The sequence below is a fragment of the Quercus suber genome, unplaced genomic scaffold (assembly GCF_002906115.3).
Source record: "Quercus suber isolate HL8 unplaced genomic scaffold, Cork oak 2.0 scaffold_147, whole genome shotgun sequence".
Taxonomy (NCBI): Eukaryota; Viridiplantae; Streptophyta; class Magnoliopsida; order Fagales; family Fagaceae; genus Quercus; species Quercus suber.
Genome location: NW_027069608.1, coordinates 176,568 through 201,580, shown reverse-complemented (window position 1 = coordinate 201,580; position 25,013 = coordinate 176,568). Strand labels below are relative to the sequence as shown.

Here is a 25,013-nt window from a genome sequence, read left to right as displayed (position 1 = left end):
TAAAAAGATAAATGATTGTAGCTATGTTCAAATGTTCAATTATTTGTGAAATATCATGTAAAAGTAGTTAGATGGAAATAAGAGAACCATGCCCAGTTAGTATCTCCTGTACAACGAAAACGAATACTATACTCATCTAAACTATAAAATCTAGCTAATTTCCTTTGCAAGGCTTCAAAACTCCCAAAGAACTGTCTCTGCTTCTTCCAAGAGCCCAGATCATTATTAAATCCAATAGCATCTACAATTGTGTTGATCCCCCATCTTCCATGAAGACATATATCTTCTATGAACAAAATATACATTTTCTTACAAACTTTATACGCTGTGAAAAGACTGAGTACTGTCACAATCAAAGAATTATTATGAATTAGAATGAACATTTCCAAGGTGGACTTCCAATTTAACAAATCATAATACCTTTATCTATCATTCAGACAGTAATGGATGGTGACACCATGGGCGTCAGCAAGTTTATGTCTAAAAGTGTAATGGTTGACTGCAGATATTTGTCACTGGCGCTCAAACATAACCTGGCAGTCTCTATGAGTTTGGAGCAGACTTGGGATATTTCATTGCTTAACTGCCACACAGAGAGAGAGAGAGAGAGAGAGAGAGAGAGAGAGCCATGAGGAAGAAAAACGAACAAAAATAAAAAATAATAAAAAAGTACACATTGCAGGGCAATGCACAGTACAGCACGGCAAAGCTGTGGGAGAGAGTATTGCAGGACAAGCAGAGCAACCAAGGTTTATCAGATTCATAAGAAAGGAAACCAACATTTTTCCATGTTTATTTAATTGCTTGAAAGTGGATTGCCTCTGGACAAGCCTGCCTAAGAACCATCATGGGAAACCTACTCCCAGATCACTTGCTTTGTCATGTACCATTCCTTTTGAGTCTTGACGATTGATCTACTAAAATTGATAGCTAGTCAAAAAGATGACAGAGGAGCTTACCATGAAAGACGATGCAATGCAATTGCAAGCTTCAAGTGCCATGCTTCCACGAGCCGCCTTATTCAGCATCATACATCAGTAAAATCTAAAATTGTCAATTTATACAATAATATAGTGAAAGGCATAGTTACCTGTGAAGGCTCTTGCTGAACAGTATCAACCAGGTTCTGAAGAACATACTCAGCAAAGGACACAAGTTCACGTAAGTAAGATGAATCACCAAAAAATAATAGGTCATTTCCAGGAATCTGGGAGGAAAAAGAAATAATCTATTAGGAGACATGAGATATAACAGCACAACTAGGCTTTTTCTTTACAATGGTTACTTCACCCCGTTCATGCAAATTCCAAATACTCTTCATGGACTACATGTTATTTGACAAGGAGCAAAATTAAAAATTCATGTATGAGTCAGCTAAATTTAAATTGTATATGCATATTAAGTAGTAGCTGTAGGGAATATACACGAAATTTCCAGATCTGTGAGATGCAAAATAGAGAAAAAAAATATGCGTCAAAGCAAACAATCACAAGAGACAATATTTATGTGGTTCAACAATTTGCTTACGTCTATTGAGTTACAAGGATTTCACTATTCACTGGGAAAAAATATAAGATGCAGCAATATAGTTTTCTCTCTCACAACAACATACCAAATCCTAATTTCCAAACAATAGTTTTTCTATCCTGCACATAGGATTCACCAATTAGCTAAAAACGGGCCAAATTTTTTTTCCTAGAGGCCCCAAGGAGGCTTGTCCATGAGCACTCCGGCTTGGGCTGGCCCAAACCTTTGTTCCATGGACTAAGCCTCTAGAAAAAATCCCATAAACCGTAGCACTTTTATATTGGGTCGGGTCATAATCTGGATCAAACACAATTAGGCTCCACAAAGCCCAACTGTGGCCTTATGGAATAAAACAAAATCAAATCCTTAATCGTTTTTAATTTAACAAATATTTGTTTATCTTTTTTTGGCTCTTTTTTAAACCGTCAATACTATTTTTTTTTTTTTTTTCAAATTAAATGATGTCAATGAAGGCAAAACTTAATAATAGAAAACTATCTTTGCCAATGTGTGTTCGTCCTTTTTTTTTTTTTTTTTTTCTTTTGGTTTGGTAATTAATTAATGCACCAGGTGGGATTTGCACCCACAACCTCGCTCACCTCTCCAAACTTATGCTGAATTGAAGAGCCATTAGGCCTAAAGGCCATTGGTGAGAGTCTATATCATGTCAGTAAGCAAATCCCTGCGAAGCTTAATGAAACTAATATATTTACAAAAGATGACACCAACATAAGCAAAAACTATGAAGATGAGATCTTCTTCCATTTTGATAATAAGGAAATTCAAATCCACACATTTCAAAACTTTTGACCCATATTTTCAGTATTCTGACCATGTTTTAAAAGTCTGAAAGTTTGGATTTCTCAAATTGTAAAATTAACACATTTAAAAAGAAGAGTGTAGATATACCTCTCCATGATCTGCATGGTATGGGAGCTTACTTTGAGATAGTGTAGCTGTCAATGTAAGAATTGCACAAAAAACTCTTGTCCTCATTCTTGGTGTCATCCTGCAGTGACATTTTCAACTATCAAACTAAGACCTACGACCATAACAAAGAGACGGAAAAGAAAAGAAGAGAAAATGGAGCAATGTTGTTGACATAATATGCAATGGAAGGCTTACCAAGATCTGGAATTAACAAGAGATAGTATGTTATTTGGGAAGTAGGTGACTCCTTGCTCAGAATTACCTTCAGATGGAACATATGAAGTGAGGGAAAAAAAGTGTATGAAGGATATCTCAAACTGTGATCTTGGAAAACACACAGATTGCTAATTGTAACACAACGTCACGTCAACAGAAAATTTCTCAAATATATGATTGTTTAGCTCATTTTAGAAAACCCCTTTCTTAAGTGAAAGCCCTGTCTTTGGAGCATCAAGAAACCCCCCCCCCCCCACCCCCCCCCCTTTTTTTTTAAAAAATTTTTAAGTAGCATTAAGAGAACTCTGTGTATCAAACTATCAATACTTTTGCCAAAAATATTACTGAAAGGGAACAAATGCATTATGACGACTCTGTGCATCAATGTAGTTTATTGTTTGTCTTTCTATATATCTGAATTTATAGAGCTACCTCGATAGGTGTTCATATATCATCTTAGAGGGTATATACCAAAACTCAGTTAGATGGACTAGAATAACACAATCACTTGCATTTTCAGCATCCTAACTTACTTTTGTCGTTCAAATTGATACCATCCATAACTGCCAATAAGGAATCACCAACTTTATAAATTCAGGTACTCTTTCTTGATGTTTATTTCAGAAACAAGTTATAACTAGGTCATCATCTTCACTTCTATCACTCAACGTAAAAGTCCTTAAAGTTTATTTACTTTGGATTTGTTTTTCCCTTGGGGTGGCAAACGGAGGTGAGGGACCTTATGCAGAATATGCTAAACCTAAAGCTTTTACATGAAAAAAAAAAAAAAAAAAAGCTCATCAGTGTTTCTGATCATTCAAAATGAGATTAGATTTGGCTAATAATCTGAAAATGAGTTTCCATTTTTCATTTTTTTAAGAAATTTTTATTTTCACAAACATTGGTAGAAAACTAAAAATTAAGAAAGATTCCACTCTCAGATAAGATCTAGTCTTAGAGATCAGAAAATGGCCAAAAGAGAACCATTCAAATAAACATGCAACTTAAGCTAAACTTATCCATATTCTAAACAGATTTTGGATATAAGATGAGGATTAAAAAGAAGAATTAATCACCTGGAACCATAACCAAGTGGCTGCATAACTTTTGAATTGCAGAGAGTATGCCTTCAACATCAATTGATGTCCGGGACCCTACAGATGCAATTAATCCAACTGAGCAACGAATTTAATTTGGAAACGTTCATCTTTGATATATTTACAACCAAAATGACCATTACATCATCAGTAAATAAAGAAATATAAAATTTATGAGCAATCGTAAACAAACAAAAACACATAAAAAATTAGCAAGTTGGAAGATTAAGAAAGGATATCTTTAAAGAAAAAATGTATAAAACACATTGGCAATGGGTACTATTTGTCTGAGAATGAGATTCCATGTAATCTTTTGTACTAATTTTGAGCTCTATAGTGCATCTTCCTAGTAAAGAAATTAACAAAAATAACAGGAACAATAAAGCAACAGAAAAAAAATAATTCCTGAAAGATGTTCACACACACACTTGAACATGTATGCATATAAATATGTACATAGGTATGTATTCAAGAACCATATCTCATTGCAGAGCTTTGTTCATTTCAATAGCCAGCAATAGTTAATTAATGTTCACACATATTTGTGTAAATATTTGTGATGCTACTTACTACAATGTCACATATTTCTGTATATTTGTTTTTATCTATGTGCTAAATGCTAATGTAGCTTGATATGTATAAAAATATACTCTCAGCTTGCTTAGAGCAAGAGAAAGAAAAATCAGCTACCAAAGTGCCAAGGACCTTCCAGAATAGGTGCAACATCTGCTATTCATTTAGATAGATTAATACACTAAATTTGTGGTCATTACATTCGACCCCCACACACAAAACAACGTTAATTTTTTATTGCAATGTTTCTGTTAGATGTTAAGGAAAAAGTAGGAAAGAAACGAGGGGGGTTGGTGGGTGGAATGGCCTTATAGGCCCTACGTTAAAGGAGGGAGGTCATCCTTGGTTTTCACACACACAACAAATGCTGTTGAAGATCTACTTATACAGAGCTTCACAAAATAGAGATGAACTAACCATCCATCAAGTCTAAACTTAGCAAACAGTTGATTGCGGAATCTATCAGTCCATCTGAATGAGAGACTAAACCACATAACAAGGCAACCTGAAACGTTGAAGTGAATAAGTATCAATATTCAGATTAGTTTCAATAACTTAATGATGTTAAAGGAATAAAAATTACCTCAGCAGTCTCAAGATAAAGATATAACTGTTTAACCCAAGCTGAAATAGAAGGCAATGTGACTTCACTAAATGCTATGCAAGATTTGACAAAACTAAGATGCTTTTTTGCATCTTTCAAAGCCTTAATCGCTAAACAATTGCTGGAGTGAACAAGGGTTTCCTGCCAGAAAATTGAAGTGCTGAATCAGTGTGAGCATATTGAAAACAAATATGATCATTTACTTCTTTTTTTTTTTTTTTTTTTTGATAAGAAAATATGATCATTTATCATTAGTATGAAGTATTAAATGGACATTCTAGTAACTGTTTCCTTCTTGAATGCAAAACCTCAAATGGTGCTAAGACAGGCATTTGAACAAACCATATTGGGGGGAAAAAAACCTTAAGTCTACATGAGTTCATTTTCTTTTTCTTTTTTTCCTTCCCTTTTTCTTATTCTTCTAAGCAAACTATAGCTCTTTCTGAAGTTGGTTTATTTTTCCTTATGAAACATTGAATACTTTTCAAGTGTAAGCATATTGAAAACAAATATGATCATTTATCATTAGTGTGAAATGTTAAATGGACATTCTAGTAACTGTTTCCTTCTTGAATGCAAAACCTGAAATGGTGCTAAGACAGGGATTTGAACAAGACATATTGGGGGAAAAAAACCTTACGTCTACATGAGTTCATTTTTTTTCCTTCCCTTTTTCTTATTCTTCTAAGCAAATTATAGCTCTTTCTGAAGTTGGTTTATTTTGCCTTAAGAAACATTCAATACTTACATGCCATTTTATCCTAATAAATAAGATTGGATGCCCCAAAAGAACCAAGCTGTACCTCCTCACTTTACTACATGAATAAGACCAAATTCTCTGGGTGTAGCATGTACCCCTGCAACCCTTACAGGTAGCAAGTAGCAACCAGTTTGTCTTAACCCATGCATACATTGAACCCTTCTCTTGAACATGAAAGCATGAGCTATTGGGTTATGTTATCTTATTATCTACATAAAAGAATTTATACAAAGCAATCCTTTTTCCCTTTTTTAACTTCTAACTTCTAACTTGCCCTAAAAATATGGGCATGAAAGTTTTTAAGTACCAGAATATCCTCAAGAATCCTTCTACCTCAACTGGGTTGATGCTATTTCTTTTCTGAAACACATAATTTTCCAGACAACAAGTGGACTGCGTAATGTTTGGATGGCTTCATCTATAGATTCAGTGTCTGAGTATAATCCTATAAATTAAAACTGCATAATGTATGAAAATTCAGGAAGATGAGCTTCACAAGGGAAGCAAGTAATGCCATGTTATCAGAAAGCATAATGCAGATACATAAATAAGATTTTTTTCTTAAAATTTATATTTAACAAATATCACAATATCAAAGACCATAAGATTAAAAATAGATACTGTGCTCATCCATGTTTCAGAAAAAGAAAAGAAAAAATTCATACCTTAAGTTCGTTTAAGCTACTAAAAGCTCCACGACATTCAACTAAAAATGCTAAATGGCGTTCCATCTCTGTTCCATAGTCAACCTAACAAATAAAGAGCAGCAACGTATGTCAATCCAATTATATGAATTGCCACAAAATAGTCACAGGATAGCAATTGCTGGGGCAAATCAGCATGGGCTTGAAATTATTTACCATATGGACGAAATGAGAAATCAACCGTGCTGGCTGGTTATCATCATCTTTCGTATTCAAAAAATCACCATCATCATGTAGATTTTGTGAAATTTCAAACAGCAGCTGTATGGATGTTGGATCACTTATAGAACCGTTCCTGCTCAATGAAATAAACATAAACTATAACTGCTACCTGGAAATCAAATCAAATCTTCAAACATACCAAGAATTAGAAAGAAATCCAGGTCATAAAGTATAAGGAGCCAACTAGATATCTATATTTAGGTTCTCACTGGATTTTATCTACCAGATACTAAATACAAATACATCAAATCATGAAACTTGAAGGATTGGTAGTTGATGTTTCCAGATATATGAACCTGGACTCTCCTGTACATTTCCTGTGTACTGAAGTATCTCTTTTTGCAATATAAGTTTAATTTATGAAAGAAAAAAAAATTCCAGATATGAACTAATAATAAACCTACCCTGAGGATGACATTCCATGTTTAAGTTAAGACATCTATATGTATACAATATTGAAACCCAAAAAAAGAGAGATTCCAACACTACCAGGTTTTTGAAACCCAAATTCTGTCACATAACATTTGGTTCAGATTGTTCTGTAAATCAGTGCCTCACATGTTCTAAAAGTTACTTTATGACCTAAAATCATTCAATCACATTGTGTCATTAATCCTTCTTTTATTTATTTATTTTTTAAGGTAAAGAGCTTCATTGAAAAAAATACAAAACCAAAGCACATAGGCAGTGTACTGTGGAACCATCAAAATGTCTAAACTAAATTGCAAGGAAAGTACAAGAATCAAGCAAATCATGCAACAAATTAAAAAATAAAAATAAAATGAATCAATCTCTCATTCCCTTCAAACGGATCATGGTCCAAATTACCACACTTTTGTGTCTATTGAACTTGCTCAACCAGCTAGCTAAAAGCTCCACAACCCCCATGGCATAAACCAATGAACCCCAAATAGTGAAAACATCATAGTCCACATCTCTAGCTACAGGGCAGTGTAGGAGTAAATGAGCAATAGTCTTCCAATTCCTCTTACACATACAACTCAATTTCCATAGTAAGGACCATTAGTGTTACTTCAAGGCTGTCTTTGGCTGCATGGAAAAATTTGGATGAGGAACTGGGTGGAATTTTACTGCTTTTTTTTTTTTTTTTTTTTAAAAATCCCCATGAAGTTTGGCTCCAAATCCATCCATCCCAAGGAGTCGCCTGCTTTTCAACCTGAGTGCTTATGAAGACCTTTCTTACCTACCTACTGCTATCCACCTAGGGGTAAGACAGGTAGTGGCTGGTCCAGTAGGCAGGTGGAACCAATCCCAGTGAAGGGTAGCATAGGAAAGCCAGGCACATCAACATAAAGATCAGGCTTTAACTAGACAAAGCAGGGTATGAAAACATAGTTGTTGAATAATGTACCTTGTCGCCATGTTGAGGATATGCATATTGACAATGCTCCGTGAGCTCCCATACATTATATCTAAGATCTCCAGAAAATGGTTCTACAAAGTAGCATTTACAATTAATCACCCCATTTTTAGTTCACAAAAATGTAAAGTGTCTCAAACTACACAACATGAAACAAAAAAGGCAAATAAAATTACTATTCATTTACAATTTATGAAATATCAACAACAACAACAAAGCCTTAGTTCCAAAATTTGGGGTTGGCTATAGATCCTCAACAGATTAGATTGGGTTAGTCACATGAATTCTTTTCCTCAAGAGATTAGATTCAAGACACCCACACACATGAAAAATAAATAAATAAATAAAAGCTACTATGAGAGTAAGAAGCATACCAAGGTGAATACATCCTCTACGACCTTGAAATGAGTAAGAAGCTTCACCAAGATGGATTGCAAGCTTGCCAATTCATCTTCAGTGACCACTTTATTGTATGCTCTCTTTGAAATACCTCCTAAAATGGTGTTCAGATGGTTATCCTGGCACAAATGAATAGATTCAGAGGATATACAAATGCTCACATCCACGATACTGCAAGCAAGCTTGATAACAGAACAACTGAAGTTGGAAGGATATCAAATAAAAAAATCAACATTGCAGAGAGAGCCCAAACAAGCTTCATCCTAGAAAACATAGCCTAACTATTCTTACTGCCTTGGACCCAAAGTTATACCTATGTCATAATAATTCCAACAAAAAAGCCGTAGAACTTAGCAAAGTAGAATACTGAGGTTATTCAAATTAGTCACTATTGTACCAAAAAGGGAAGAGTGCCTAACTCTCTCTCTCTCTCTCTCTCTCTCTCTCTCTCGATAAGCAATAAATTTCATTAAATAGCACAAAAGGGGCACAGCCTTACTACCTTAGTACTTGGGAATCTGGATGCATATAAGATCAAAAAAGAGAGTAGAATTATCCTTTCATAAATTTAACTTCTTTACAGTTAACTAGTATTAAAACAAGAGAAAGAATAATTAAAAACGACATGGAAAGTTACAACAATGGCATTTGATTTTACTTTTTTAACTTGTGCTGGGACTTAGTTGCATTTAAAGAATTATATACAACTAAGTTGCATTTAAAGAATTAATTACTTTAGATTGTGCTGGGACTCAGTTGCAATTAAAGAGCGTGTTAATTTTACATAGAATTAAGAATTAAGTTCAGTTTACTTCAACTGAACAAGACTGCCAGTGCTGCAATAGCATTGAGGGGAAAAAATAATAAAGAAGGAAAGAAAAACTCATAATGAGTCAAAGCACCAAACAAATGTTCTACTTAAGACTGTTGCATGTAGGAAAGAGTTGTGATAATTTAATGCCACATCAAACAAAGATAGTCTCAAAAAGTGTCACAATAAATACAGTTATTCATAGAACTGAATTGAAAAACAGAACCAAAGGCCACCCAAACTTACCATCTGATTTTGAAGAACAATATCCACATAAGCATCCACAACCTTCAGGTACTCATCAAGGCTATTCCTTTCACTCATAACCTGATATTGTATTTATCATTTAAACACAGAGACTCATTCATAAAACAAAGATAAATAAAATATTCCAAAACAACATAGCATTGGGAATTTTAGGACCTATAATGTATTTAAATAGCTACAACATCAACCATTACTATTAAATATTATTTCTTCCCTACCATAAATGCCAATAAATAATTGTGTAATCTAAAAAATAGTGAAATTTACATTTCAAAAGGTTACATAAAACGTGACTCATTGATAGAATGAACACACATACCACTCCAAAAAAAAACAATAATGAGTTGAAGAGAAAGAACCCAAACCTAAGATTACTCTTAACATACCAAAGTAGGGTTTTATATAAGAAAACTAACTATGTTACAAAAACTCATAGAATGTAAAAAGTAAATTAAAAAAAAAATTAAAAAAAAAAATGTTGAAATCAAGCAAATAGGCGTAGATTACTCTACAGACCTGAGTAACTTTATCAACCACAGCATGGACAATGTCCCTTCGAGATTTCCTTTCAGAAAGCCTGAATCCAAGTAACCTGTAATTCAAACACTACTCCCACCACAAAATAAATGAATAAATAAACTGCATATCAAATATCAGGATAAATAAATTAATTAATTAACGGCCAAAGTAAAGGAGGTGCCACTTCTTATGCAAAGAGTCATTAGCATAAGAACAACACCTGGTCAAAGAAAAAAAAAAAAAAATTTCATTTGAAAAAATATGGGTTGTTCTGACCCGCTCCGCAACCCGATTGACCCGACCCATTTCTAACTCTCTTATAATGACATTTGTTTTTACCTAGACTGAACTTGACCCAACTTTTTACCACGTCTATTTCTTATTTCATTGTTAGGATGGTTAGAGCATTGACATCAATCAGTGTATAATAAAAAAAGTGTAAAATTTACATAATTTTGCCTAAAAATGACCCACATCAGTCCATATATAATTGTGTAAATTTACAAGTTTTCTTTAATAATTGTGTAAATTTACGTGGACACCATTTATTTTTCATTTAGTTATTTATTCTTTAGGAAAATATTGAATGATAATTGTTGTGTGCGAAGGAAGATAAAAAAAAAATTTTGAAAAGTTAAGAAAAATTGATATTTTAATGAAATATTGTGAAAAAAAAGATAATTTGGTGTTTTGAAAATTGAGCATATAAAATAAAAATTTCTTAAGTTAAAATACAAGAAATTTGTACTAATGTTGTACTATAAAGGTCCGATTAATATATGTCATCACAACATACATATATTAACGACTCATTTTAGAAAAATTTTCATCAATAATTAAAAAAGCGGTTAAAATTTTTGATAGGTTTTCACTAACGATAAAAATTTCCTTGAAACCCTTAATTTAATGCCTGTTCCTCTCAAGTCTCAATCATTCTGTCACTTCCAAAGACTCAACTCAAGAGCCCGTCCCAGTTCCTTCTTAATTATAAAGACACTTTTTATTGTAACTGATTCATGAATCCAGCGTTATTTCAAAAGAAATTTTTTGAGATCTTCAGTCTTCCCTGCAATTTCATAAAAAATCTGTGAACTCACTTTTTCAAGCCCGTATATCCATCTCCTTTTTTCTTTTCCACTTCTTCAAATTAAAATCCAGCTCAAATTTGCTTTCTTCTTCTTCTTCAATTTACATTTTCTTTTTTGTGTTAAATTCTTCAAAGAACTAGTTTAATATATTTTTAATACATATCTCTGGCATATTTCCGATGGCTTTTCTGGCCATAAAAAACGCCTCCTCCTCCTCCTCGTCATCTATTCCTCCTCCTTCTACCCCTGGATGCAAATACGAATTCGACGTGTTTCTCAGTTTCAGAGGCATCGACACCCGCAACAATTTCACAAACCATCTATACTATAGGTTGAAGCAAGAAGGGATATTCACATATAGGGACGATGAGAGGCTCGAGCAAGGAACAAAGATTAACTCAGGGCTCCTGAGAGCAATAGATGAATCGAAAATTGCTGTTGTCGTTCTATCCAAACAATATGCTTCGTCGAGTTGGTGTTTGATCGAACTAGCAAAGATTGTTGAGTACATGGACAAGAAGAAGCTGACAGTCCTTCCTGTGTTCCACTATGTGGATCCTAGTGATGTCAGGTATCAGAGAGGGTCTTTCGCGGAAGCTTTTGCAAAACATGAAAATCGATTCAAAGATAAGATTGATGATGTGAAGACTTGGAGAGTAGCCTTGACAGAAGTTGCCAATCTCTCTGGATGGCATATAGAGGATGAGTAAGAATTTCTTTTCTTTTCTTTTCTTTTTGAATGATGGTTTTTTTTTTTCTTCAGTACCCAAACTCACCGAACCTAGTGAAAAAAAAAAAAAAAAAAAAAAAACCCAGAACATGAAGACCGAACCAGTGAAAAAAAAAAAAAGAACCGCACAGCCAACCCAGGAGAAGAAAGAAAAAAAACAAAGTCAAAAGTGGTCAAAAGGTGCGGCTGAGCACTATTTGTGGATCCCCTATGTGTGTTTAATTACAATATTGCCATTGAGTTATGAGTTATGAAAACTGAAAACAGCCAAAATGTGTTTTCAGTTTCCATAACTCATAACTCAAAAATCAGAAAATTGAGTGATAGAAACAGAGTTATGGAAACAGAGTTATCGTTTGCCAAACAACCCTTTTGTTATGGGTCCCACCATTTTTGAGTTATGAGTTATGGAAACTGAGAATTGAGTTATGGAAATCAAAAATCCAAACACCCCCTAATAATCATGAAAATAACCCATATGCATACAGGAGCAGCACACACTGGACCCAATTTCTTGATATGTGATTGTTCCAATAGACTTCCAAAGTTATTTGGCAGAATTTCTCTCTATATCTGCCTCGTTGTATTTTTCATACAAATGCTTTTTAGAATTTATTTTGGCTTTTCTCCTCAATTTCTCTTTCTTTGAGATTTTGCTTTCTTTAATTGGTTGTTTGATTGATGTTGGACTTCAGTTATTTAGAGCTGGCTTTATTGCCTTGCTGGCGTTTCCTGGTTGACAAACCTGAAGACAGTGTCCAGCGTTTGGTTATGATGACAAGAGGGTTAGCAGATCCATTGGCATCTGCCTACTGTCGTCTGTATATGGCCCACTGTGCCCAGAAGTTGCCCTCATGTGATATAGGTACACATTTGTATTCTTCATGCATACAGAAAATGCATGCATAACTGACCAATGACGTGCTGTCCCATTAGTTGCATTCCTGCTCAAGTATGCAAACATTATTAGCATGTGCCATGGATTAGGCATAACATGGAGTGGGTTTGGCCCAGTGTGGTCCAGGTTCATATATCCTAGATTCTGTTGACATTTGGCTGGGCAATGTGCTGACAGTGGATTAAAAACCCAAATTAAGACTGAGTTGAATCTAGTTATTGCTAGAATTGAAACTGATACTTGCTTTGGTGGCTATACAGCTTTAAATTTATCTTACTACTTTTTAACTCAGAATATCCATTTAGGAAAAGATCCTTATTGGTTAATGGTTGAATGGAAATTATGCCCTCTGAAAATATTTTCTGCAGTTCTTGGTGAAATTCATATAATAATTCCCTAACTACATATTCTTTTCTTATTTTCACTGAATATTGGACTTCTCTGATTGCCCTATTTTTAGTGTGTGTAACTTCATTAAAGAAAATGCTGCACCAGTGCAACCCAAGATGATTTCCACCTTTATAGAGGCAATTTAGACAGGTGTAAAAAATTATTAATTGGAATCCTGCTAATCTGAAGGTGTGCCCAAATCCTGTGACTTGACCTGGATTTTTGTGCTGTGTTCTACATTTAGTAATTGATAATCCTGTTGAGACATGTTCCTTTGCGGATCATGTGTAGCAGGCTATTCATATGTCCTCCCCCCCCCCCCACCCCCCTGCTCCCCCTTTTCTTTCAATTCTTATCTACACTTGCATGTCTGACAATAATTTGACAGGATACCTAGTTAAATGTGTTAACGACATCAAGATTCTAGTGATGCGGATCATATCAGCCAAGGAAACAACACAAGGAAATATTACAAACAACAGAAGATTGCTTGTCACTCTGATGGAGCCAACCATTGAGTATATTATGAAATGCATATTTAAGGATGCTTCTCAGGTATATGTGGAGTTTCATGTGATACTCATACTTCCTGTCTCAAACCCTAGCATATGGTAGGGTTCTACATATCACTGTTAATATGTTTTTTCTGAACTACTAAAATGCAAGAGTGAAAATATTGATTTATAAGAATTGTTTTCAAAATTCTTATTTTGATTCTTCTGAAGCCATTTCTTCCATTACATCTATCCAGAAATCTAAGAGTGCGCTAATGAAGTTATCTTAACCTTAATAGTAGGTTCTCTGACATGAACTAGTTGCTTTCTGCAATATCTTATTTGATGACATTTGTACTGTATGTTTTGCAAGAGGCAAGTAGGTAATGTGCTTGTGGAGTTTGGGCTAGGAATGAATCAAGTGGAGTTGTTTGGGAGTTTCTCTTGCCTCTCAATTGTTCTGCATCATCTACTTAAGGAACTTCCTGCTGAAGTTGTTACTTCAAGTGCTGTGGAGATCCTTCATACCATTGAATGCAGCAATGATTATTCCTTTGACCAGGTGTTGTTCTTATGCTAATGACTCTTTGCATAAGAAGTGGCACCTCCTTTACTTTGGCCGTTAATTAATTAATTTATTTATCCTGATATTTGATATGCAGTTTATTTATTCATTTATTTTGTGGTGGGAGTAGTGTTTGAATTACAGGTTACTTGGATTCAGGCTTTCTGAAAGGAAATCTCGAAGGGACATTGTCCATGCTGTGGTTGATAAAGTTACTCAGGTCTGTAGAGTAATCTACGCCTATTTGCTTGATTTCAACATTTTTTTTTTTAATTTTTTTTTTAATTTACTTTTTACATTCTATGAGTTTTTGTAACATAGTTAGTTTTCTTATATAAAACCCTACTTTGGTATGTTAAGAGTAATCTTAGGTTTGGGTTCTTTCTCTTCAACTCATTATTGTTTTTTTTTGGAGTGGTATGTGTGTTCATTCTATCAATGAGTCACGTTTTATGTAACCTTTTGAAATGTAAATTTCACTATTTTTTAGATTACACAATTATTTATTGGCATTTATGGTAGGGAAGAAATAATATTTAATAGTAATGGTTGATGTTGTAGCTATTTAAATACATTATAGGTCCTAAAATTCCCAATGCTATGTTGTTTTGGAATATTTTATTTATCTTTGTTTTATGAATGAGTCTCTGTGTTTAAATGATAAATACAATATCAGGTTATGAGTGAAAGGAATAGCCTTGATGAGTACCTGAAGGTTGTGGATGCTTATGTGGATATTGTTCTTCAAAATCAGATGGTAAGTTTGGGTGGCCTTTGGTTCTGTTTTTCAATTCAGTTCTATGAATAACTGTATTTATTGTGACACTTTTTGAGACTATCTTTGTTTGATGTGGCATTAAATTATCACAACTCTTTCCTACATGCAACAGTCTTAAGTAGAACATTTGTTTGGTGCTTTGACTCATTATGAGTTTTTCTTTCCTTCTTTATTATTTTTTCCCCTCAATGCTATTGCAGCACTGGCAGTCTTGTTCAGTTGAAGTAAACTGAACTTAATTCTTAATTCTATGTAAAATTAACACGCTCTTTAATTGCAACTGAGTCCCAGCACAATCTAAAGTAATTAATTCTTTAAATGCAACTTAGTTGTATATAATTCTTTAAATGCAACTAAGTCCCAGCACAAGTTAAAAAAGTAAAATCAAATGCCATTGTTGTAACTTTCCATGTCGTTTTTAATTATTCTTTCTCTTGTTTTAATACTAGTTAACTGTAAAGAAGTTAAATTTATGAAAGGATAATTCTACTCTCTTTTTTGATCTTATATGCATCCAGATTCCCAAGTACTAAGGTAGTAAGGCTGTGCCCCTTTTGTGCTATTTAATGAAATTTATTGCTTATCGAGAGAGAGAGAGAGAGAGAGAGAGAGAGAGAGTTAGGCACTCTTCCCTTTTTGGTACAATAGTGACTAATTTGAATAACCTCAGTATTCTACTTTGCTAAGTTCTACGGCTTTTTTGTTGGAATTATTATGACATAGGTATAACTTTGGGTCCAAGGCAGTAAGAATAGTTAGGCTATGTTTTCTAGGATGAAGCTTGTTTGGGCTCTCTCTGCAATGTTGATTTTTTTATTTGATATCCTTCCAACTTCAGTTGTTCTGTTATCAAGCTTGCTTGCAGTATCGTGGATGTGAGCATTTGTATATCCTCTGAATCTATTCATTTGTGCCAGGATAACCATCTGAACACCATTTTAGGAGGTATTTCAAAGAGAGCATACAATAAAGTGGTCACTGAAGATGAATTGGCAAGCTTGCAATCCATCTTGGTGAAGCTTCTTACTCATTTCAAGGTCGTAGAGGATGTATTCACCTTGGTATGCTTCTTACTCTCATAGTAGCTTTTATTTATTTATTTATTTTTCATGTGTGTGGGTGTCTTGAATCTAATCTCTTGAGGAAAAGAATTCATGTGACTAACCCAATCTAATCTGTTGAGGATCTATAGCCAACCCCAAATTTTGGAACTAAGGCTTTGTTGTTGTTGTTGATATTTCATAAAATTGTAAATGAATAGTAATTTTATTTGCCTTTTTTGTTTCATGTTGTGTAGTTTGAGACACTTTACATTTTTGTGAACTAAAAATGGGGTGATTAATTGTAAATGCTACTTTGTAGAACCATTTTCTGGAGATCTTAGATATAATGTATGGGAGCTCACGGAGCATTGTCAATATGCATATCCTCAACATGGCGACAAGGTACATTATTCAACAACTATGTTTTCATACCCTGCTTTGTCTAGTTAAAGCCTGATCTTTATGTTGATGTGCCTGGCTTTCCTATGCTACCCTTCACTGGGATTGGTTCCACCTGCCTACTGGACCAGCCACTACCTGTCTTACCCCTAGGTGGATAGCAGTAGGTAGGTAAGAAAGGTCTTCATAAGCACTCAGGTTGAAAAGCAGGCGACTCCTTGGGATGGATGGATTTGGAGCCAAACTTCATGGGGATTTTTAAAAAAAAAAAAAAAAAAAGCAGTAAAATTCCACCCAGTTCCTCATCCAAATTTTCCATGCAGCCAAAGACAGCCTTGAAGTAACACTAATGGTCCTTACTATGGAAATTGAGTTGTATGTGTAAGAGGAATTGGAAGACTATTGCTCATTTACTCCTACACTGCCCTGTAGCTAGAGATGTGGACTATGATGTTTTCACTATTTGGGGTTCATTGGTTTATGCCATGGGGGTTGTGGAGCTTTTAGCTAGCTGGTTGAGCAAGTTCAATAGACACAAAAGTGTGGTAATTTGGACCATGATCCGTTTGAAGGGAATGAGAGATTGATTCATTTTATTTTTATTTTTTAATTTGTTGCATGATTTGCTTGATTCTTGTACTTTCCTTGCAATTTAGTTTAGACATTTTGATGGTTCCACAGTACACTGCCTATGTGCTTTGGTTTTGTATTTTTTTCAATGAAGCTCTTTACCTTAAAAAATAAATAAATAAAAGAAGGATTAATGACACAATGTGATTGAATGATTTTAGGTCATAAAGTAACTTTTAGAACATGTGAGGCACTGATTTACAGAACAATCTGAACAAATGTTATGTGACAGAATTTGGGTTTCAAAAACCTGGTAGTGTTGGAATCTCTCTTTTTTTGGGTTTCAATATTGTATACATATAGATGTCTTAACTTAAACATGGAATGTCATCCTCAGGGTAGGTTTATTATTAGTTCATATCTGGAATTTTTTTTCTTTCATAAATTAAACTTATATTGCAAAAAAGAGATACTTCAGTACACAGGAAATGTACAGGAGAGTCCAGGTTCATATATCTGGAAACATCAACTACCAATCCTTCAAGTTTCATGATTTGATGTATTTGTATTTAGTATCTGGTAGATAAAATCCAGTGAGAACCTAAATATAGATATCTAGTTGGCTCCTTATACTTTATGACCTGGATTTCTTTCTAATTCTTGGTATGTTTGAAGATTTGATTTGATTTCCAGGTAGCAGTTATAGTTTATGTTTATTTCATTGAGCAGGAACGGTTCTATAAGTGATCCAACATCCATACAGCTGCTGTTTGAAATTTCACAAAATCTACATGATGATGGTGATTTTTTGAATACGAAAGATGATGATAACCAGCCAGCACGGTTGATTTCTCATTTCGTCCATATGGTAAATAATTTCAAGCCCATGCTGATTCTCCCCAGCAATTGCTATCCTGTGACTATTTTGTGGCAATTCATATANTTGGTTCGGTGAGTTTGGGTACTGAAGAAAAAAAAAAAAAAAAAAAAAAACTGCACCGGGTGACAGGTATGGGGCCCACAAATAGTGTGAAAATATTGAGTGATGGTGCCAAACAAACATGGTATTTTAGAGTGATGAGTGATGAGTGACGAGTGACGAGTGACGGAAATTGAGTGATGAGTGACGAATAACGGAAATTGAGTGATGAAAAAAAATAATCCAAACACCCCCTTAGTGATTGAAATAAATTGCCAACTAGAAACAAACATAACACTTTCTTTAACAAAACATAGGAACCAGGGGGAAGGGAGAAAAGCATAGGCAAAAAAAAAAAGACCATAATAAATGACGAGCAAGAGAAGTAGAAGAGATTACAACTTGGCATGACTAGCAACAGTCAATACTACAAGGATACTAAATATAGAGACTAAGAAAAGAGGACTTCACATGCGTGGAAGAAGCTCCCGGATGGAACCAATTTTGCAGAACCAATTATTGCAAGTTTCTTTGGCATCAGAGCAAATGTCACTTGCTTGAAAGTTATCTGCCATAAATAATAATAAAAAAAAAATCAGGAAAAACTATCAACCCACTACCAAAAAAATAAAACTAACAATGTTGTGCTGCGTAGACCTAACTTGTTGAAGAAGGATTAAATAAAATATTCAGCAACAAGTAGGGGGAAAAAGCAAAGAAGGGCAGAAAAGGAAGAGCCACAACTAAGTTTGAATTATCAAAGGCCTTGAAGATCTGTTGCTCTGTTCTAGATGCTACCAGTACAAAAAAACACCACCCAACAGGCTCTTACTTCATTCATTCATTCTTCACAACATGGCAGTTTACCATGCCCTTCAATCATGTTAACATACAGTAATAAGATTTGAGAAAATATCAGCAATAAATTCTTAAAACCATGCATGAATGAAATGAACAGAGAGATCATTACATGTTATTATACCAAAGATTACCCAGATATGCATAGAACACTTCAAGGCTTCTTACATCAATCATTCACACTCAAAGAGTAGTCTCCAGAAAATAGAATGAATGTTTCTCCTAGAAATCCATCAAGAATTTAGATTCAACTCATAGAAATTGACACTCACATTGAGCTTGACCCATTTTCTTCCATCTGAAAAAAATGATTAGAGAAGAAAATTGTTTTTTCTTCTTTATCATTGTTTTTTCAAAGAAGTAGTGATTTTATTAGAAATTAATAGTACAACATGTACATGGAAATGACACTGAGACCCCTGAGTTTAGGAGTTCAATGAACGCCAACAAATTTGAAAAAATGAAAGAACCTTGTAGCTACCACTTAATCCGAATGCACCACACATATAAAGGAACAACCTTTTCTATCTCGCCACTACAGTCCTTCAAACTGTCGTATCCAGCATGCCAATAATTCAACTACTGTTCCAGGTATAGTCCACATATTACTGAATAAGCAGAGCATAAAAAACCAAAGGACCTTTGCTATATTACAATAAATAAGAAGATGGTATGCTGTCTCCCTGCTAGTCTTACACATGCAACACAAATCAACCACAACAATCCTTGTTTTTCTAAGATTCTCCGTCATTAAATCTTCTCTAATGCAATAGTCCAAGTAAAGAAAGCTACTCTTGACAGAGCTTTGACCTTCCAAATGCCTTCCAAGGAAGAAAGACACTTCTATTTGACCTCAAGGCCAACTTCAAAACCATGATTTCTGGAATGTGACCATAACAATCTATGCTCGCCAACCCAACACATAAAAGTGGAACATAAATAGTAAAAAATATAAGATCACAAACTCTAATTCCTGGTCCTGAACCGCCCTAGTAATGTGTGGAGCCCATGATAATTACCATGAGACTCTTCAAACTTTAAAGTAATAAGGAGCAATTTTTAGCCTAATGCTGAACCTCCCTAAGAATGTGAGTGCTTTACCAAATACAATCTGCTTTTAAAAGACTCAACTTTGTCACCAGATAGCTGGAGCTTAAGATGCCCCAGGCAAACCCTTTAAACGTGAGGTCCATACCCAACCAATACCATAAAGACTAAGTTTCACAACCTATGCAAATTCTAGATGGTTCACAAAGATTCCAACAAGTTTTCATCATAAGCAGTCAGATTAGCTGACTGAAAACAATGGCTAAGCAGAACATCAGGTTTATATTTCAATGGCCACGTCAGTTCAGATCTCATAATTCTGTTCCAACTGAGCCATGCTATTTATGCATGTCCTGCCTTAATATTTCCAATTCTTTAGATGCATAAATCCCATTGCATTACTATAAAGAAAAAGAAGAGAGAGGGAGACAGAAAATGATGAAAGACCTGGTAAGGAGCAGAGTCTGGTTCCATCTTCAGCAAATTCGGCTTTCCACATGATTCGCTTCCATACCATATCCCCAAGCATATCCATTATATCCATAGCAAGAACAAAAAGTGTAGGATAAAATTGTAAAATTGATGTATCCATCAAAAGCCTAGCAACCTGCAGAAAGAAGGAATGTGATATCACTTGATGACATATCGTTTATTTGTTATTTCACTCTCCTTTGGTAATGTAAGGAAAAAGATATTAACTTAATAGGTAACAATGGGTAGGACAAGTCTAATCATATTTGAGGCTCCTTGTAGTTGTTTATAAGCCCAAATCGACCCAGCATATGCCCATTGCAAGACTCAACACACATCCACACAACACACACTCAACCAACTCAATTTTAAATTGAGGCATCACAATCTCCCCCACGTTGTGGAATGTCTTCAAGCCCACATGAGGTTACCATGTTGGCTTTGATGCCATTTGTAACAACGCAAGCAAAAATGCTAACTACATTTGCGCTATACCCAAATGGACTAAAGTAGTCATTGTTGAAACTCCTTGTAGTTGTATATAAAGACTAGATTGACCCAATATATGCTCAATACACACCCACAACACACACACACTCAAATAGTAATCAATATGAGGCATCATAGATCAAGTTCATATACCAATTAATTGGAAACATTCAGCCAAAGTGAGAATGAAGCATGGCTAAATTAACTTCACCAACTGTTTCTTAGTGAATAAATAAAATGCCACTGCTACAGATTTCTTAATAAATATATTAAAGAACAAGAGATATATAACAAAAAGATGCTTGATCATTCCCACAAATTTCCAGTAATCAAAAAAGGCATAAAAAAAAATTATATATACAAAAAGTTGACCATATCATATTAAACTCACCTTTATAGATAACTTTAAAGATGTTACACGGTCATTAGCACGCCAAGAACGATTAATTTCATCTTTGAGCTCATGCAATCGAGAGACATACTCTTGCCGAGTGATGACCTTGACACCCTCTTCAGCATATTTTTCTGGATCTTCTAGTTCCTCTAGATGCATACTTGTTGAAGATTTATCATATGCTGCAAATTGGCATCATCACAAAACTGCAATTAAAAGTAATATGGTTGCTCCTGACAGAAATTTAAGCAATTCCAACTAAAATAAACAAAGCATTCTTGCCATTGATAAAACTTGATATATTTTAAATTACTATTTGTTCCAAAAGCTTAAGCTGCTTGGAAATAGTGAATTTAAGCTTTCAACCATAATTCTAAAGCTTCCCTCACACGTGTGAGTCTAAACTCCCCCTTAATAAGTGGAGCCTAAAACGTGGAAGTTTTAACATTTTAAATAGGAGGTAGAGTGCAAATAGGGATCAAAGTCAAGACCTGCTGCTCTAATACCATGATAATTTACCAATTCCCCCAAAAGTTAAGTTGTTTAGAAATGGTAAATTTAATCATTTAACTATAATTCTAACAATATCAACTAAAGAAAAACAGAGGAGAGCAAGCCACCATACCCTTTGCACCTTTCATTATCACATTGGATATCTGTAAATAAATTTAAAAGGGGGAAAATGTTATGTCTTAGAAGAAGAAAATTTGAAGAGAAAAAACAGCAGCTCTACTTCAAAATTTGATAACTATACACATGCACACACACACACACAGAGGTATAGGTCCAAATTTAAATTACCAAAACCTTTGTTAATGTTACACCATTTAATAACCATTTTTTTTTTTTACAAATCTACTGTTAGACTACATTGTCTCCTTATATCCTCCCTCCATGCTTGCAAACTATCAATATGATCAAAGATCAATAACCATCTAATCTATAAAAAAATTTACATTTCAATTTTTTTTTTATATTATATAATAAAATGAGTTTATGGATTGGTAATATAGATTTTGCATGCATATTAAGAACAAAGAAAACATGTAACCCATGATGAGTTTTCAATATATTTGTCCAAGAAAAAGTTATTAAATGATGCAGCAGAAATAAAGAGTTATACCAAGTGTAACTTGATCTTGACCCATATAGATATCCTTCTCAACCCTATAATGCAGGTGATGAAACTGTTCAGGACAACTGACAACCATATGTATTCCCTACTTCACCACAACATTTTCAAGTTGTAGTTTTCCTAACATATTCTTGCCAAAAATTTTGATTCAATAATGCTAGGAAGATCATGCTTAACTAGGAAGCCATAAAAGAAAGTATTATAATGATTGATGGTCAACTCATTAATATTAAAACTAGATGAACTGAACCATTACAGCCCAACAAAGACTGGAAACTTGAATTCAGGTAAAATCTTTAACATTGGCCTTTTTGGAACTACAAAAAATAAAGTAACATCTAAGTGCATTGTCTCTATGCATCAACAATTTTTTTTATAAGTAGTCTCCCATGCATCAACAATGCTTCAAACATTTCAGGATTCTATTTAAATGTATGCTAGAAATGACTAGAAGGTGAAACCAACATCTGGACCATCATTATGAACAGCCATTTTAATATAATCCAAATCTTTTGATGAGTGGTAATAAATTTAAATGCACTCCTTTAACCAAAGAATAATATTTAGTAATGCGTTACCTCAGCACTATAGTAGTCTTTATAAATCCTAGCATAAAACATCAAATGATTAAAAAATAAATAAAGAAAGCCCTTCTGGCAACAAAACGTGACTATAACTTTATTTTTATAGGTAAAACGTGACTATAACTTTATATACCTCAGTATCGTTAATGGTTCTGAAACCTAAATTGGCCAGTAATAAATTGAGTAACTTTTTTTTTTTTTAATAAATTGAGTAACTTTCATCAGAGAAACCATAATCAAGCAATATTTTATAATGAAAACTGTACAAAGTTAAAATTGATGATGTAGACATCAGTGCACCACCAAAACACAAGTATGCTAGGCTTAAAAACACTTGACATGTCCTTGGTCTTCAGCAAAAACTACAAGACATATAAGTATCAACTAGGAAGTTGAAATTTCCAAGGGAAATTATTCATATACTTACTGAAGAAATTGAAACCATTTTGGAGACAGGAAATCTCTGCATTAAGAATCTCTTGAAAGACATCCATTCCTTTGTCGGGAGTTGAGTAGAAGTTTCACTAGAAGTATTTTCATGATCTTGAAAATCATCTTTAGAAACTGTCGCATTATTATCTGATCTCCTCAGTGGGTCGAAAAAGTCATTGTTTCCATGATCCACAACATCAACCTATTATAAGACATAATTGAACTTTGTCAAGAGAAAATTACACTTTGTTGACCAAACTCAATCCACAAATCAATACATTTATAACATGATGATGCATTGATGTAACACCTCAAAATTCACCTTAAGATCAGAAAAGACAGGCATGCAATACATAAATAAATACACATACATACATACATACACCTCACATATTCCAACACAACATACAAACATAAACAGGCACGCACACATGAGCACACACAAACATGTGAGCGTATGCATAAATAGGCACCTGCACGCATGTATGGGCATGTGTACAGCTATGTACATATCTGAAATATTCCAACACAACTGCAATGCATCTCATGGCTTAGTTTAAAAGGTTGTATCCAGCTCCCACTTCTACAAGGTTTGGGACAGGTGATTGGTAGGTAGTCTTAGCACACACACATGCACACAAACAAACATGTGAGTGCATGCATAAATAGGCACCTACGTGCATGTGTGGGCACATGTGCACATATATACATATATCTCAAATATCCAACACAATTGCAATGCATCTTTTTGCTTAGTCCGAAAAGATTGTATCTAGCTCCCAATTCTACAGGGTCCGGGAGAGATGATTGGTAGGTATTCTTAGCACATATGCACGCACATAGATAAACATGGGAGCGCATGCATAAATAGGCACCCACGCACATGCGTGGGCACAAGTGCACATATATACATATATCTCAAATATTCCAACACAACTGCAATGCATCTCATAGCTTAGTCTAAAAAGATTGTGTACCCATCTCCCACTTTTGCGGGGTTTGAGAGCGGTGATTAGTAGGCAGTCTTACTGTAACCCCCAAACTCATAGCTTAGTCTATAGAATGCATATTAAACAGTACCACATCCATGTCCTATTTGGTGCAATTGCATACTCTTGATTTAACAATTTCACCACCTAGCCATAGCCAATTTAAAAAAAAAAAAAATATATATATATATATATTACATGGTTTAATATCAATTTTGTTATGTATCATTAAGTAGCACGTATATAATTGTAGTTAACGAAAAATAATGTATGCTCTGTTTGGTTGCTGAGAAATTTATTCATGAGAAAACGAAATAATGGTCAGACTCTGGCGCCAAAATACTAAGCCAATTGGGCGTACTGGCCGCAGAGACTGAATTAATCTAAATTTGAAAATTTCGGTTGCAACAGGTTTTTTTTTTTTTTTTCCCCTAGATTTTCTTAGCATCCAAACAAGTGCTTAAGGTCAACGAAAAAGAAACGGAAAATTTGAGAGACAGTGAGTTGGACCTGGCTAAGGAGAGGTGAGGACGGAGCAGCGAGAGGATGGTTTTGGGCGCGTAGGCGAGGGAGCGCGTGGGATTGTCGTTCGGCAATGTAATTGCGGGGTCTGAACTCCATGGATGGAAAAGCCTGTGATTTTTTCAGTGGGAAAGATGGAGATCCCAAAGGAGGTTTTGGCAAGAAGTACAAAAGAAACAATACTGTATGTGAGTAGAAGGAGACGCGT

The 25,013-nt window shown here is 34.5% G+C and overlaps 1 protein-coding gene across 1 annotated transcript; it reads right to left on the bottom strand.

Annotated features, from left to right (window-relative positions):
- Positions 1–25,013, bottom strand: LOC112013030 (uncharacterized). The gene is made up of 22 exons (XM_065777022.1): positions 24,794–25,013; positions 23,290–23,496; positions 21,769–21,799; positions 21,141–21,325; positions 20,237–20,396; positions 18,353–18,452; positions 15,888–15,972; positions 10,008–10,097; positions 9,471–9,551; positions 8,389–8,532; positions 8,006–8,088; positions 6,568–6,706; positions 6,373–6,456; positions 4,927–5,088; positions 4,761–4,848; positions 3,750–3,827; positions 2,653–2,719; positions 2,437–2,536; positions 1,091–1,207; positions 960–1,016; positions 421–583; positions 1–343 (listed from the first exon to the last, which is right to left on the bottom strand). The coding sequence occupies exons 1-21, from the start codon at positions 24,902–24,904 to the stop codon at positions 434–436; spliced, it is 2,319 nt and encodes a 772-aa protein (XP_065633094.1). The 5' UTR covers positions 24,905–25,013; the 3' UTR covers positions 1–343; positions 421–433.

Bases quoted from the DNA above. Each gene is read 5' to 3' on its own strand.
- LOC112013030 (XM_065777022.1), bottom strand. From the start codon at position 24,904: ATGGAGTTCAGACCCCGCAATTACATTGCCGAACGACAATCCCACGCG. The intron at 18,453-20,236 runs GTCTTTCATCAT...TATTTATGGCAG, and splicing joins CAGACTCTGCTCCTTACCAG to ATAACTTTCAAGCAAGTGAC. The intron at 15,973-18,352 runs AAGTCCTCTTTT...ATGAGTAAGAAG, and splicing joins GAGCTTCTTCCACGCATGTG to CTTCACCAAGATGGATTGCA.